At 39.9% G+C, this 15711-nt stretch overlaps 1 protein-coding gene across 1 annotated transcript; it reads right to left on the reverse strand.

Moving 5' to 3' along the window:
* Positions 1-2254: 2254 nt before the first annotated feature.
* On the reverse strand, positions 2255-15101 carry rab33a (RAB33A, member RAS oncogene family). Its single transcript, XM_072396219.1, has 5 exons — positions 14886-15101; positions 11517-12052; positions 7466-7606; positions 6903-6983; positions 2255-6825 (listed from the first exon to the last, which is right to left on the reverse strand). Exons 2-5 carry the CDS (start codon positions 11901-11903, stop codon positions 6601-6603), a joined length of 834 nt encoding a protein of 277 aa, XP_072252320.1. The 5' UTR covers positions 11904-12052; positions 14886-15101; the 3' UTR covers positions 2255-6600.
* Between the last annotated feature and the right edge of the window lie 610 nt (positions 15102-15711).

The raw sequence follows: 15711 nt of genomic DNA on the forward strand, positions 1-15711 counted from the left end.
CACTGTCTCCATAAGGTCATCACTTATAGATTTAATTCTCAAACCTGATCCAGTTTTATTTTATGCAACGGTTCACTCATCACATGAGTGAGTATTCTATTACATTCAGAACCAAGCATCCTGCATTTCTGAAGCTGATCCTGATGGGTGAAACCCTTTTTCCAATTTGGATGTAAATAGCGTTAAATTTAAGGTGAGCCTCTGCCTTTTTAGCTTGTATTCATTACTTAACTATTGAAATAGAAAGATTTCACTTACAGACAGCAAAGCTATCGCTGTCCCATTTTAGTTTCTTAAACATTTCATGTTCTTTTGTCAGTATCAAGAATCCAAGAAAACATCTTTTACTGCTCAGACCCTCCTACTTTCTCAATATGCAGCAGTGCTCATCTGCTGCATGCGTGAACGGACACACGATCGACTCCAGTTTAAAGACACGACCGCATGCCACATATTTACAAAAATATGACAATAAAAGAAAAGATAAGTTGGAGGTTGAATGAAGCGAGAAAGAGATGCTGTTGTGAAGCAAAGAGGGGAAAAAGGAACTGATAATTCCGTGTTTAACAGAAAGACAGAGGCACTGACAGTGAAATATGAGACAGCACAGAGGGACTTAAAGGGATGAAATGTTGGAGGATTAAGAGGGAAATAGAATTAGAGGGCAGCAAAATCAAGTGACACATGAAGGATGAAATAAAATAAAGGGCAGAGAGCAGGAGATCGAACGAACAGATTAAATCTGAAACTCCTGTGTGGGATGGAAACCCTCTGTGAAACATTGATTAACTAAGTTAGGAAATAATAAATGTGGATGAATACAGATGTATTACTAACAACCACTTCATATTAATGCCCACATAATCTCTGAGTTACTACATTTTCTTCGAATTAGAACAATAAAACTCGAAGAACGGAGCATTCCAGAAGTTTTTTCTGAACTCCCTTTGTGAGATTGTAACATTAACCCAGCCCAACCCACGAACCTAACAAATCCAAATGAATTCATCTTGAAAAGACTGTTGTCATTATTAAGCTAGCCATCATAATGGAGCTCACTGGTATCGATTGGTTTTAGACTAAAAGGCAATCGAATTACACTTTAAACTGGAGGTAAAACATGCCAATCTGTACTCAGTAATGTTTTGACTGCTAAGATCAAATCTCAATATCATCACGTGTTTTTTAACACAATGTCGATATATCATCACAGTTATCATCAGTACCGGGATTTTACGATAACCCCGATTCATATTCGAGACACTAAAACAGATTTTTTTTTTCTCCTCTGAAAAGTTATGTCATTGAATGAGAAGTTTTTAAAAAGAACAAAAACAAATACCGTATTCAGTCAACAAAACATTTCACCCGGCTGTTCACATGTTTAACAGAGTTAACACGATATTACTTAATGCTATACAGACTTTTTGCAAATACAGAAAAACACACGATTATTTAAAATAATTCTCAAGGCATTCCTTTAGAGGCAAACATTGGTTATCAAAAACACTGTGACAAAGAAGAAATTACTGAGAAATATTATGATTTATAGAACACGTGTTTGCAGAGTGAAACAGGAAGGTGAGCACACACACTGAACAAGTGTCACTTTGAGACAAACTGCACATTTAACGTTTAAAAGAAAGGCTAATTGGAAGCTTCATTGTGAAATTTTAATGCAGAGAATACAATTTTTTTTCAGTTACACTTGGCAAGCCATTATAATCATCATCATAATTGTCTTTTCCTTTTAAAAAAATTCAAAACTAAGTGGAAAGCTGTTTTATTCAGATTTGGTAACAATATGACAAATGCAGGCATATTCCTCCTTTCTTCATCACGTTTTTCTTTCCTTTAGGCTAGTACACACATCTCGCTTGCATCGTAAGGACTAAATGAACCAAGTTATGTAAACCTAACAGTGGCAGATATTTGTTAACAAATAACAAGGTTGTTCAGACCTGGCATTCTCTTTCTTCCTGGGTTATCTGATCCAAGTGGAGAGCTCTGAATATATATGTACACACGTGGCATTAAAACGCACCTCCACGTGTTCTGAGTGACCACATGGTAATCAGATCTTAGGCTGCACTCCGTTTGTCTTGGAACTCAGAGCTAGAACTGACTTCACACCCCAGTGGACCATGTTCCAGTTACAGGTCAGAAAACAAGCGAGATTTGCTCACAACTGTGCTCACTGACGAGGCTGGCTTTTATTACCAGCACAAGCTTCTAATAATAATGCATTTCACTGGGGTTTTTTTCTTTTTTTTTTTAATTTGCACATACTAACACTGTAACGGTGTGCTCACTGATACTAATTTACTGAGACAGAAACTAACAGAAATGTTACAGTTTATTACTGCAACTGTCACCACTTTCTGTGGGCGGGCAGCCACGTTGGATTTTGAGGTCAGGGTTGTTTAGGTTCCCCTGACTTTCTGAGTCAGAAATCTGACGTCAGGGGGGCGCTCCAGTTGACATTTTTCACTGTGAACTTCATCTTATTTCAGAGTTCAAATGGAGTTTCACATCTGCTACAAACTCTATATGCAATTAAGCACATAGCCTGCATCACACATCCATGCTAACTGCTACTTTGGTTGCAATGTTAGGCATTAGCAAAAAATTCTGTACTTTTGCCTGACTTAATTTAAATGAGAATAGCATCAGGAAGGGATCAGTTAGCTAGCTTGATTTACCCCTACATATATACACTCAACAAGACTTAAATGGGCCTAGGCAGTCTGTACATGCGTCCAACTTCCATCTTTTTTCATCTTACTGTAAAAACAGTAAAGTTTTTTGAACGTTTCCAATAAAGCTGTTTTCATTCAGTCTATCAGTCTGTTTCTCTACTCAGACATCAGAAATTGTGTTTGAAAATCAACCCATTAAGACTATGCGTCAACTTGCTTCCACTTAAAGAACTCCAGCTCTGCTCTAATAAAATCCAAATTTTATAACCTGACAGAATCAACATTCAAGTCACTTGTAGTGACTGTGCAGTAATCTGTGCAGTGAATTAAGTTATACTTACGCCTACAGAGAAAGTTAGAAGCCGCAGAATGCCTCGTATAGTTTCTCACACAGTCCACAACATCGACATATTTCAGTCAGTCAATAATACAGTTCCATTCCCTTGCATGTAAAAAAAGTACAAGGACTGGTGGCTGAGTTAGATGGCAGAGTCGAGCTGTAACTTTAGCTCCACTCAACTGTGCATGTAACAATGCCGACTGTGTGAGGTAGACCAAACCACACTTGGATTTAAACATGCTAGTGAAATAATCCGAAATCTATGCTCTTGAACCTGGTCTACCACACCCAGTTAATGCAGTTGGAAGCTGACTCCCTCCTGCATGTATGCACTCAAATAGACTCAAACTAACTTGCAGGTCCCTTCCACAGCTTTGATCCGGAAATGACAGAAGATACCAAACCACAGGAGCAGAAAAAGAAGCTGGTAACCACAAAGAATGACCACAAAGGATAATGTTCATATTTTTGTAAAATTAGTACAATGTATAATAACTTACAAAATGTACAGAGCTGTAAAGCTGTCCAGTTCACCTCTCAACATGGTAACAATTTACCACCAGCTAAATTATTTGTAGCATATACTGGGACAACGGCAGTTAGTCCAATTAAATGGCCATATTGACCTTTAACTGCAGCTTGACTCAACTGTGCATGTAAATGTATGTCAATAAGCAAATGTAAATGTAAGTGAAATTATGCCATTTTTTAAAGATGATTTAATCCAAAACTTCAAGCATAAACTACTTCGGAGCAGGTTATGAGCAGGTTTCACACATTACCATGTTACCATGGTGATCTGGCAGGTTAAACAGAGCTAGTAGCCTCCACTCCTCAGTTATCAGGAGCACAAATGTAAAAACTCTTTGGGTGACTCTCACCCAAAACAAATGCGGACAAATCCTCTGGCACTGCTTTGTTCCCTTTTTCAATTAACATAAAATACACTGAGTTTAGGACTGCTGGGATAGGCTCCAGCCCACCCGCTACCCGACTGACGGATTGACGGTATAGAAAATGGATGGATGGACACTGAGTTTGGATCGTACTTCTTTACAGAATGTACTATATCAAGAAACCAGGAGAACAGAAAAAACATCCTGGTGAGAGCTCAGCTGTTTGTTTGGAGTCATGTCAGGGAGATGGTCCCTAAATGTGATGTATGTAACATTTGCGTTCACATAGTTAAAAGAATGTGGCCACAGGCATTTCAGGCCAAGTCCAAAAGTGGCCTGTGCTATCAGATCCAAATGCGTCCTTAATCCGTTCTGAGTGCATTCACACCTGTATTTAGCGTTGTCCAAAGGCACATGTTAGCACCAGGTCTGAACAGGTTCAAATGTTGCAGAGTGCACCCACATCTTCCAGCCACCCACAACAGGAAACAGAAAACGCATTTGACATAATGAATCGGTTTATGTTATTCCAGATTTTTCCATTGCTAATTTCCTGTTGAGCCTAGTCTCTGGGTTGTATGTATGGTTGATCAAATCTCCTTCACAAGTCATGAATCCGATCGTAATAACAGAATAAATCCAGCTTCTCCTGTTATTTTACAGCAATGACATGTAATTCACTTGTAAAAGCTGCTTTATCCTGCTGTCATACATAAGCAGGTATTGAAATGATGGAAAAACACAGGTCATATGAGCACGATGGACCTCAGGCTCTCCGGATTTGCACAGTGTTTAAACTTCTCAATGTGTTAAATTAATCAGGTCATCAGACCGTCAGCTTGGAGAGAAGGGCGCTCTTAAAACACCCACTGATCTGAATTTTCTAAATACGGCATCCTGATATATTAATAGCGCTGCTCAAAAGTAGGCTACAGTGATAAAATACGGTAAGTGTGCTGCTATATCAGTCTGACACATATCACAGTCAGGATATTTGATCGATATAATCGACCTTATCACACAGAGACCTCACGGCTTCAACACCAAGCTATGTAGAGTATGTTCAACCTGCAGCCCAGCAGGAAACTTTCTAAGTGTGAAGCATTCTGCCTTTCTGCATACATTAAAATATCACATCCATCAACCATCGACACTCCTGAGCATATTCCTCTACATTAGGAGGAACTCATGCAGCTCCTCCTGGCTCAGCTGTGTAGCAGCAAAAAGGCGTCTTCATTATCCATACAAGGCGGGGGGGGGTGGTCACAGTTTTCTCTCCTGCACTTTCTGATATCAGAGGCAGTGATGCTGATGCACCCTAACGTAAGGCAGCCAAATGGCCTCTACCTTGAAAAAATATTCACCAGAGAACATTGAATTGCTAAGGAGAATGTAAGAGACTGGCGAGGTTAAAGTCACATAGGGCTGAGGCTGGAAAGCTGGCTAAGCCCTTCTGCCACAGGGAAAACTTTGAGAGGATGTTTACATCAATAGTAGGGGAGAAAGAGGAGCTGTCATGTGCTTTCTTGGCAGGAGAATGCATAACGGTTAGAGGATCTTCTTCGAAATCAATAGGTGATATGCTGCCGGACAACCCAAGAATGGTCTGTTTTCAGGAAACCTTTTGTCAAGGTACTAAGCTAAGTAGATACCAGGCACATTTAAAAGCTCATTCATCTTCTCAAATAATCCACTTAAAGAATGTTTGGTTGGACATGAAAATGCTTGAAGGAAGCAGCTTTTTAGTTTTTAAGGCAGTAGAAAAAGGTTGATATGCGCTGCTTTCAGTGAGGGCTAAATATATGATAAGTAATAAATTAGTAATAAATGAGAGAAAAAGTATAGCATATCATGAAGCTTTTGTGTGTACGTTTGGACTTTTCATCCTGTTACTTCTGTTTTTTTCCTATGCTGTTAAACTGCTGTTCTGTCAGTCTCCCCCCAGACTGACACACCTGATACACCCGTCCTCATCCTCATCTCCACCCCTGCCTGATGCCCGCGGAGCTTCATCCAAAGTCTCCCTGTCATCAAGACTCCAGGGAGTCCTATTGTTTCCCCTTTTTTCATTTGGGTCATCACCGAGATGGTGCATCAGACTGTGACCACCTTGTATTTCTTGTATTTTAATACTTTTTTTATCCCCGAATTTATCTTTCCTTGTTGAACTGTTATTTTTAACATCTGCAATAAATGCCATGCCAGGGCTTGTTTCAGGGAAACTTTGTTTCCAGGCTATCAGTTGTCAGAATCTCCTAAAAAAAGTGTATTTACGCAGATTGTGTTGAAGCTGAAATGACAGGAAGAATTTTCACACTATGCTGTAGTCTAAAAGGCAGCATCATGTCATTTTCTGAATCCTTATTAAATGCATCATTACCCCATGTCCCTTTCCCCCCCATCACATCTTCAAGAACAAGAATTCAGATGAGGTTTTAATTCCTTGAACAACACCTTCTTCCTGTCCACCTCCACCCTATCCTCTGGTTCCTTAACACATTGCTCTTAGTGTCAGCCTCAACATCCCATCCTCCTCCCAAACCAGAAATGTTACTCTTATTTTAAGACTCGTTTCCCTCCTGCTCTACCATCATCCCACTCCTCCCTGACAAATCCAGCTCATCTTCTCTCATCCCTTCTCTTATGGATCCCACTCCTCCTCTCCTCAACAGGGACAGTTACTCTTAGTTTCAGTCTCTTGTGTGAGTCGCACTCTCCCGTCCTCTCGCTCCACGTCTCTGTAGAGCAGGGATTTCTGGGCTTTCAAGCGGCAGGCCAGAGACATGAAGATGGAATTGACATTCTGACTCTCCTTCGGGTCCTTTGCTGACGTCTCAAAAAGCAGCATGTTGTGGGCATCTGCAAACTTCAGTGCCATGTTGGAGGGCACCTGGGGAGACATGGTTGAGAACTTAATGATGACTGAAGTATGGAAGCATGTTGGAGTCTTTGCTTGTGTACACAAACCTGTATTTGGTCCACCAGGTCACACTTATTTCCCACCAGAACTCGAGGCACCGATGCTGACACTCGATGGCCATTACACTCCTGGAACAGAACAGAATACTGTGAACATGTTTCTATGATACACAGGATTGCCTAAGAGGGCTCAGGCTGTGTTGACTATCAAATACTGACTATCAAGCTCATTAGAATTGCTTTTGCCTCATATGCTGTATTTCTGCTCAGTTAATCACTGTACTTATTTCCTGTTTTCCTGGAAATTTATAAAGAAATGAGGGGTGGCTCAAGACTCCGGTACAGTATATTTGAAGTGAAACAGTTTATATGTTATTAAAGACCTTTAAAGCAATTGTTACAACGAGCATATTGCATTGGCTACCTTTTACACAGTCCTTCCATTTTCACAGCCTCAAATGCATTTGGCCAGCCTAACACAAGGGTCTTCACTAAAATCTTCCTGCAACCTCTGTCAGCAGTGATCCAGCTCCATTCCAAGCAAACTGCTTCATTCATTCATTACAAAAACTCTCCATTCATATTCAGTTGTTTAGAAGTGTATTCCAAACCTCTATCCATGTCTGCAGATTGCGGAAGGAAGCCATCTTGGTGACGTCATACACAAAGACCACTGCATGGACATTGCGATAGTAGTGTTCCACCATGGACTTGCGAAAGCGCTCCTGGCCTGCTGTGTCCCACACCTGTACCTGTAGAGGTCGATGAAAAAAAGCATAGGAGTCTTTTGATTTTTATGACTTAATCAGTTTCTATGTGACAGAGGGGACTGTGTGACTAAAAATACTACTGAGCTCTTTATCTGATTTGACTTATAAAATAACTGATTGACAGGAACCTCTGGGCTTGGACATTTCAATTTCTATCGCTCAAAATTGTAAAACTAAGTAAATGAGAAGATGACAGTGAATCTGGTAAGAATTAGTCGCCTAAGTTCATAAAGTCTTGTTAAAACCAGCGCCTGGCTCTGTGTCCAAAGGAAACAGTGCCTGTCTACATGGTCTCAGTAGAGCACTGTTCTACAGCATAATGCGATTTTCTGAGTAATCATTAGCAGAGGCTTTGACCAGTATTAATCATATGTATCAGAAATTAAACAGACACGACTGACGGTTAAGATCCAAAGGAAACCTGCAGGCTGCTAATACACTGGAGGCCCATCTATAGTCAGGTTGCTGAATGCTGCTCCAAACTCTGTGATCAGGAACACTTAAAATATTACCAGGAAAAAGCTCCCAACGCTCAGCTCAGCTCTGAATGATCTTCTTTTACCGTTTGAAAGGACCATCTGGCAATTCCCCACCAGAGCTTGATTGTTGTATTATTACTGCTGAGAACATCAAAGCTCTCTGTGTCTCAACCTCTAGTTTGCGCTGTACTATGGCAGGGAGATAAAAAAAATGCTATCCCATTAATACTTCATAAAAGTGGATCCCATGAAGATGAATATAAAGTTTCCTAATTTATCAACAGAATTATCTCTTTAAAACCCACCATACAGATGTTCTGAATACATAAAAAAGTTGTTTTCTTTCTAAGCTAAAAACTACTGAAAATGGATGAGTGAGTGGGTGAGTAAAGGCAATGCAACACCGATGCTGTTTCCTTAAGAAATCTTGGCTGTAAACATACTTGAGTTGATTGCCATTAGTTTGACACCTTTCCATGAACATCTATACTTAGTGCTCTACTATTTTTAGGCCTCTGCAGTCTTTTCCATTTGTTGTTGCCAATCTGTGTGTTGCCTGAGTGCTATAGAAAAAAATGGTCATGCATTTAAATTAATGACATATCAATCCTAAATTGTGGCATACAATTAGTTATCCTGGTAAATGTTATTTCACCTTTTTTTTGTTTTGGAGAAAAAAAAAGAAAAAAAAAAGCCAACACAGATCTGATACGAAAGCATTCATTAACAGTTAACAGCACTGGCTTTGTCAAAATTACCTGCAAAAAAAAAAAAGTGTAGATCCCTCAAAGATGAGGAAAACATCATAGATTGATCAACAAATGAATTGATTGATTAATAAATCCCAGTTAGTACTTTGTTGCACCTCATCTCAGAGTGTTTAAATCATTTTAAACATGGACCTCACTATTGAAAAACAATATGAAAAACAATATTCTTCATCAATCAGGTTCCAATTCTCTTGCACAGCAGTTGACAGATCAGCTTTGCACTGAACAGGTTCAGTACAAGTCTAATTAAATACGGTTCAATCCAACTATAATGACATTTTTTGAAAGCATAATGCAATCCAATGGAATTCAGTAAAATTCAATTCAATCATCATTATAATCCAACTGCCCTCTAATTCATTTTTTTGTCGTGAACCTTTTTTTTTGTTTATTTGTCGTTTCTGTTTCTAAGTTTTTAAATAAATTCAGATCAGCTGTGTACGTCATCAAGTTGAAATGTCTTTCCTGAAGAAAAGTTTTACTCTTCTCTCTGTGGCAATTATCATCCCGATAAATGACCTCAGCATCACTAAACCTCCTGTCAATGGACGGAAAGAAAAGTGTCATAGTTCTGCAGATTTACTGTAGAGGTGATAACTGCCACCTCCCTTTACTTCCTTTACTTTAAAGTTCCAAGTCATCTTCTTGTCCAATGGCTATCACTTACAGCCAATAATCCACAGTCCACGACTGCTTATCTTCATCCTGCTGCAACCTTATTTTCTTCTGTTTAGGTTTTCATGATAGTTTATGTTTGGCTTTTCTGGATTCTCTTTCTTCATCTGATTTCGTACAGTTCGGTCACAAACACTGACACCTCATTTGTTTCTTATTTCTTCTGTTGTGAGTTTTCTATTTTCAAGGAATTATGCAAGTATTTATTTAAGAATTGCAAATGAAAAGATAATCATGTTTTTTTTATTATTATTATGATTAAGCAGTTCCATAATTTTGGTTTTTACGAAGACAGGTGTTAAACTATTTTGACCCATATCTGTCTTTTTCTTCAACAAAAACATTCAACGTGCCTATCAAGTTGTGGGACTGGAGGTATAACTTATGAATATAACCTCAAACAAAAGGCTGTTGCACCTGAAAGGGATCTTTGCAACCTGTCATACTCTGAGGTCGGCACGAGAAGAGACACGAGAAGCTAGAAAAATACCAATGGCTGACATATACATTTAAGAAAGATGTTGGAAGTAAAGGCAACAGATGTTCCAATGGGAATCTGACCACTTGGGCCATGACCCCCAAATGCAAAGACTGGCTCCAAGAGTTTTGCAGAGGCAACATCGGATATCTGTTTCCAGAGGAATGCAGTCCGATACAGCTAAGATACAGTGTAGAACCTCCAAGCTCCCAAGACCCAGGCTTGAAAAAAATGGGGTAACATCCACAAAGGAGCAAATAATGAATAAGGGGGGTATACTGGGAGACCCTGGCCTCCTTAAACATTACACACTGAAACTTTAAAGGCAGCAATAAACGCTCATAGATTGCAAATCAAAAAGTTGCTAGATTACATACGATTAGTTTTTACACCTAAATACAATTATCCTCAGTGAGTACACAACGAATGAAGAAAATCTTTTAGGGGTTTCAGAGATTTTAACAAACTGACCTAATATGTAAAGTGAACAGTGTTTGTCTGCTTGTGAGTCAGCATTAGGGGGCATCTGGAGGTTGCACACAGCCTGCTGAAGTAAGACAGAAAGGGGGGGAGGGGATGATATAAAGACAAATTCTATGGGTAGGTTTGCCATTGTGGTAACATATATATTGATTTTCCAAGTGAGGACAGAAAAGTGAAATAATTAAAGTCTAATATATTAGACACACCTCAGCCAAGTTAATGAGTGAGCTCGTTGAAGCCATTGAAAGTAACCCTGAAATTTTAACCATTGCTTGTGAAGATATAACAACTGATCTGTCATTCTGCTGTGGTCTTCCATTGATTTCCCTACATTTGCCAATATGCATTGTCCCTAATGGAAATCATGAAATTTTAATCTCACATTTACTAAGATACCATCACAGTACTAGAGCGTTCATCTACAATGCCACTGGTTTTAGTTGTGCTGTAGTTGTTGTGACTGATATAATATATGATGAACTAAGTGGCTTATATCACTCATCGCATCAACATTGGAATGGTTTGCACTTGACGCTTGAATGTAGTTTTTCTGTTCATTACACTTTTGTATTGTAATGTATAGAAAACTGGACCTGCTGATCATGGATATCTAAGCATTCTACCCCACAAACCTGTTACACTCATTTTCAAGCATTTCATGGCATTTTCTTGAAAATCCAGAGGACACTCATAGTAAAATCAATTCAAACAAATAGACAATCCATGTACTGCTGATATGTTAAAATTCAGTAGGTATATTGTCTCTTTGTTCTGCTCTGCGTGTGGTGTGGATTGTGGTGGATTTCTACAGCATGGACCTTGATTTTGAATTGTAGAATGCCTCCACAGATTCATTGGTGTTGTGAGTACTAGTCTGTTTTTCTAAGAGTGAGGGAAGAAATGGCCCTGTGTCATCCTCTGAGCTGCAGCTGATTAACAGAGGGAGAGGAGGAGGAGGGGGTGGGAGTGAGGAAACACCACTGCTCTACATCCTCTGCTGCTTTTACCTTGATAGTCTCCCCTTCAATCTCCACTGCCTTCTCCCTGAAATCCACGCCGATGGTAGCCTCGGTCTTATCGGGGAAGCTCCCCCCAGTGAAGCGAAAGGTGAGGCACGTCTTCCCAACGTTGGAGTCCCCGATGACGATTATCTTAAAGATCCGCGTCTGGATGCTCGTCTCCAGGGAGGAGGTGCTCAGGTCCAGGGAGGATGTGATGCTCGGGGCGGCATCGTTGCCGCTGCTTGCTCGGCTCCTGCCGGCTCTGTGTAAATCCATGGAGGATGTTAGGATGGTGACATTGTCGTCCGCTCGGTTTCTTCTAGCGATTCCTTTTCCACCAACTCCTCCGCCGCCCGGATTTCGGGTCTCCTCCTCCGGGGAATCGTTGGTCATTGTGCCGGAGGAGGCGATGCGCAAGTGGGGTGCGAGTGTGGAGAGGAGTGGGGGAGGATGGATGGATTGCCGAGTGAAAGGAGGGGAAAGGAGGAGGAGACCAGAGCAGCAACAATACAGGCGATGCTCGCTTTCCTTCAGACGGAAGCCTTAAAGGGAGGAGCAATGTAAAAGATAAAAACAATCACCAGCTGATATGTAGGTCCAATATGTCGACTTTCTATGTGGAAAAATACTGTGTGCCAAGGACCGTTTGTAGGAAGCCAGACTGCTCATTTTGCAGTCACCATCAATGAGATAATACGTTTATTAATAATATAGACTCAAAAATTATTTTATTTGTGTGTGTGAGAGTGTTTGTGAGCTGTCAGGAGGCCTACACTTCTTAGTCCTCTATAGACTGAGGCCAGCCATGAAAAATTCCCATCATTAATATAATTTACATTTACAATTGACTTTTTGCTAGCAATGCTGTTGAAGTTTAAAAAGACACACTTGAAGAGATATTTTAATCTTTTCTCTTTTAAAAAGAGGTTGTGTGAAGTAAAGTTGTCATTCAGCTTGTTTGCTTGATACATGACAAAGAAAAAGAAAGAAAAAAATCTAAACCAGACTTTAAAAATACATGTAAACAAGGCAGTCTAAACAATATCACTCAAACTCAAAGCTCTCATAGTCAGACTAATACACCCGGATAATGCAGCAAGGGATTGAATCACTTCTGTGTGGCTGCACATGGATGCTCAACTAGACTTCAGTGGGCCTGCACACTCCACACATGCTCAACAGCTCCCATCTCTGACGTTGACCAAGACAAAGAAGAAGACACCAGAAGAAGCCAGTAACAGCAGAGTCATCGTAAGGGATAATGTGTATCTTGTTTGTAAAAACAGTAAAGCATACGGCACTTACAAAGTGTACAGAAATGTAAAACTTACCACTCAACAGGGTAACTGGAATGGGAACATTTATCTGCCAACGAAACTGGTTGTCAGTTGTTGTGGTCCATGACATACCAGGTCAACAGGAAGAAGTTAAACTGGGGCACCATGCCACCTGGCATTGTGGCGTAAGACTTACTTTCGTCAATAACTCCTGTGCATGTATTCTCTGACATAAACAGTCCAATGAAATGGTCAAGCCGAACTGTGCATGTCTTACCTGCAATATACAGCAATTTCTTTTAGGGAAACAAAGTGGTTTTCCAATGGGAAGTTAAGCAAACAACTACTCAAAATGGGGGCCAGAGAAGAGGGAAGGTTTTTGCTATCTATAACAACTCAAACTTAACAAAGGTTTCCACTGGGGTTCAAATGAACACTATATTGAGGATGTTTGAATTTGTATTAATTTGCATCAAATGGTTTATTGTGTCAGCAGTCCATTTTAACACCTTCCTTGTACAACGACATGTTGCAAAATTAATCGTGCTACATGGATGCAGTCATGCAAACCCTCAAGATTGAGGTTTTTCATGTTAGGAACTCAAACTTTCAAATGTAAAGTCTTGGAATGAAACTTTGTCATTTTCCCATTAAACACACACCAATGGTATGGCATGATGCTGATTAAATCTCCTTCAGTGAGACCATTTATCCGTATGCTTAGATATGACAGGGGAACCTGTTGTTGTTTTTTGCTTTTTCTTTCGTGGATTTTGCCCAGTGGGCAGCAAACACCGGTGCTGAACCGGTAGGTTAGCAGTTAAAAAGACGAAAATACAGAAGGAATCTGCTGTTGGAGAATCCAGGGGGAGTTTTTCCACACCTTGTTTCGTAACTGCTGAGCTTTTACATGTGGTTGAATCTGGGCCCACCTGGAGCAGACACAGCAGTTATTTTTTCGCTTACACACTCATGCGCAAGCAACAATATAATTCAATTCATCTAAATGCGTCTCAGATTTTACTTTTGGCATTTTGCTGATACAACACAACAAGCACAACTATAAGAGCACTGGACATCAGAACCATTTTACAGGCACTGAAATAAGAAGACTTACATGTCTATTTAACAGACCATTTAAATTCACAGACAACACAACTACAGGTTTATATTAGAATTAACAAATAAGGGATACTATCACAAAGTGCAATACAATTGATTTACGGTGTAAACCTGAAAATAGATTTGTAATTTGCCTCTTTAGTTATTCTGAAAGTCAAGTTTTCTTCATATTTTCTCATACGGTCAAGTCACGTGAACTAATCAGCCGGTCATATTATCACATTCCATGAACCAAAATGTTCGTAACGCTCAGGATTGCAGAGTCCCCAGATTCCAGGCCCGATTAAGGGATTGAGGAATAAGAATACCAAAATGTCTTTTCAAATCAACATTAACCTCAAAATCCCGAGATAATCTCATTAAAGGCTCAATCAGAAATGTTAGATAGCAAGATAAGTGGTGTATCAACAGGACTAAAGGCTAAGTCAGGGGTTTTCAAAGCGGGAGGAGGGCCTCCAAAAAGTTTAGTTAGTTACTAAGTGACTGAATTAGCTTTTAAAAGGAGATCACATAGAATTACCTAAATGTGTGAGATTTGCTTAAATTGACCAATCATAAATCTGAGTTTTCCTAAAGAGACAACCACAAACAGTCAAAACAATCACAAAGACACATAAATGATCACAAACACACACAAAACAACAACAGAGAGTCAGAGAGTATCTGAAAAGAAACCAACAGTCCCTCACTATGAAAACCCTCTGGGCCAAGTCACCATTTCATAGAACCTGAGAAATTTCAGCTCGGACTGATTCTAATTCCTAGAGTCACTGTCTTAACACAACGAGAAATAACATAGCATTAGACAATCTTAGCATATTTCTCCACACCATCACTATCCACACCGATTAACTGATTTCAACAAGTGGTGCAGATTTCATAATTGTTTGGACACACTGACCATGTTTTCCATAATTGCCTTAACACGAGAAAGCTGATGTTTTTTCAGGAATGAAACAGAAAGCGTTTGACTCACCTTTTCAAGTGGTGCCTCACCTGGAGCTGCAATGCGTTTTAAGATGCTCTGCTTCGATTTTGCCCCTAAAATTCACACACACACCACCCTTGTTCATCTGTACGCATGCTCCCTGTCTGTCTGTTGATATCAGACTGAAATGCAGACAGAATCACCAAACACTCGTCCTGTTTCTCCTCTTGGCGTCTTTCTTACACACAAGCATAGGCGTGCCACTCGCTGTGCTAAACAATCCCACACAGACACAATCTCTTCCTAACAGACACGCACGCTTTCTCAAAGAGACTCACATCATCTCTTTCTCACACAGACGCTCAACAAACACACTCTCGCAGTGTCCGACAATCCTAAGGCTTCTTTGTGACAAAGCTCCCTTCATCCTCAGTAAAAGGCCTGTTTGTCTCAGAGCGATGCTCAGTGGGACATTCACATTCTGGTGAACACAAACAAACAGTGAAATATAGAATTCATTTACATTACACATTTTTTTGGTACATGAACCAAACAATTCGCTTGTTTTACACCTACATTTGTCATGATATTACACACCTCTCGCACTGCCAATCTATCATTTATAACAAATGTTTTTCTCTGTTGTTCGTCACATACTGATTGATTCGATTCCCAGCCAATTCAACAGCAGCTGCCTGTTGGGCTTAAAGGGAAAAACAAAAGGGCAGTCTTTGTTATACTTCAGTAAGGTGAAGATAATAGCCAATGCATCATCTTATCTCTTTGGACTCTCATATATCAGTCTGACTGATATCATTGTTGCAGTTTACAGTCTAACAGAAGAGGAAGAATAATTTGATAAGTCCCCTCGTTC

Source organism: Leuresthes tenuis, unplaced genomic scaffold (genome assembly GCF_036924035.1).
Source record: "Leuresthes tenuis unplaced genomic scaffold, fLeuTen1.0.hap1 SCAF_11, whole genome shotgun sequence".
Taxonomy (NCBI): domain Eukaryota; kingdom Metazoa; phylum Chordata; class Actinopteri; order Atheriniformes; family Atherinopsidae; genus Leuresthes; species Leuresthes tenuis.

Excerpts from the sequence above, each read along its gene's own strand:
- rab33a (XM_072396219.1), bottom strand. The coding sequence starts at position 11,903 with ATGACCAACGATTCCCCGGAGGAGGAGACCCGAAATCCGGGCGGCGGA. Across the intron at positions 7,607-11,516 it reads TTGAAGGGGAGACTATCAAG|GTACAGGTGTGGGACACAGC; the intron begins GTAAAAGCAGCA and ends CGACCTCTACAG. Across the intron at positions 6,984-7,465 it reads ATCTGCAGACATGGATAGAG|GAGTGTAATGGCCATCGAGT; the intron begins GTTTGGAATACA and ends GTTCTGTTCCAG.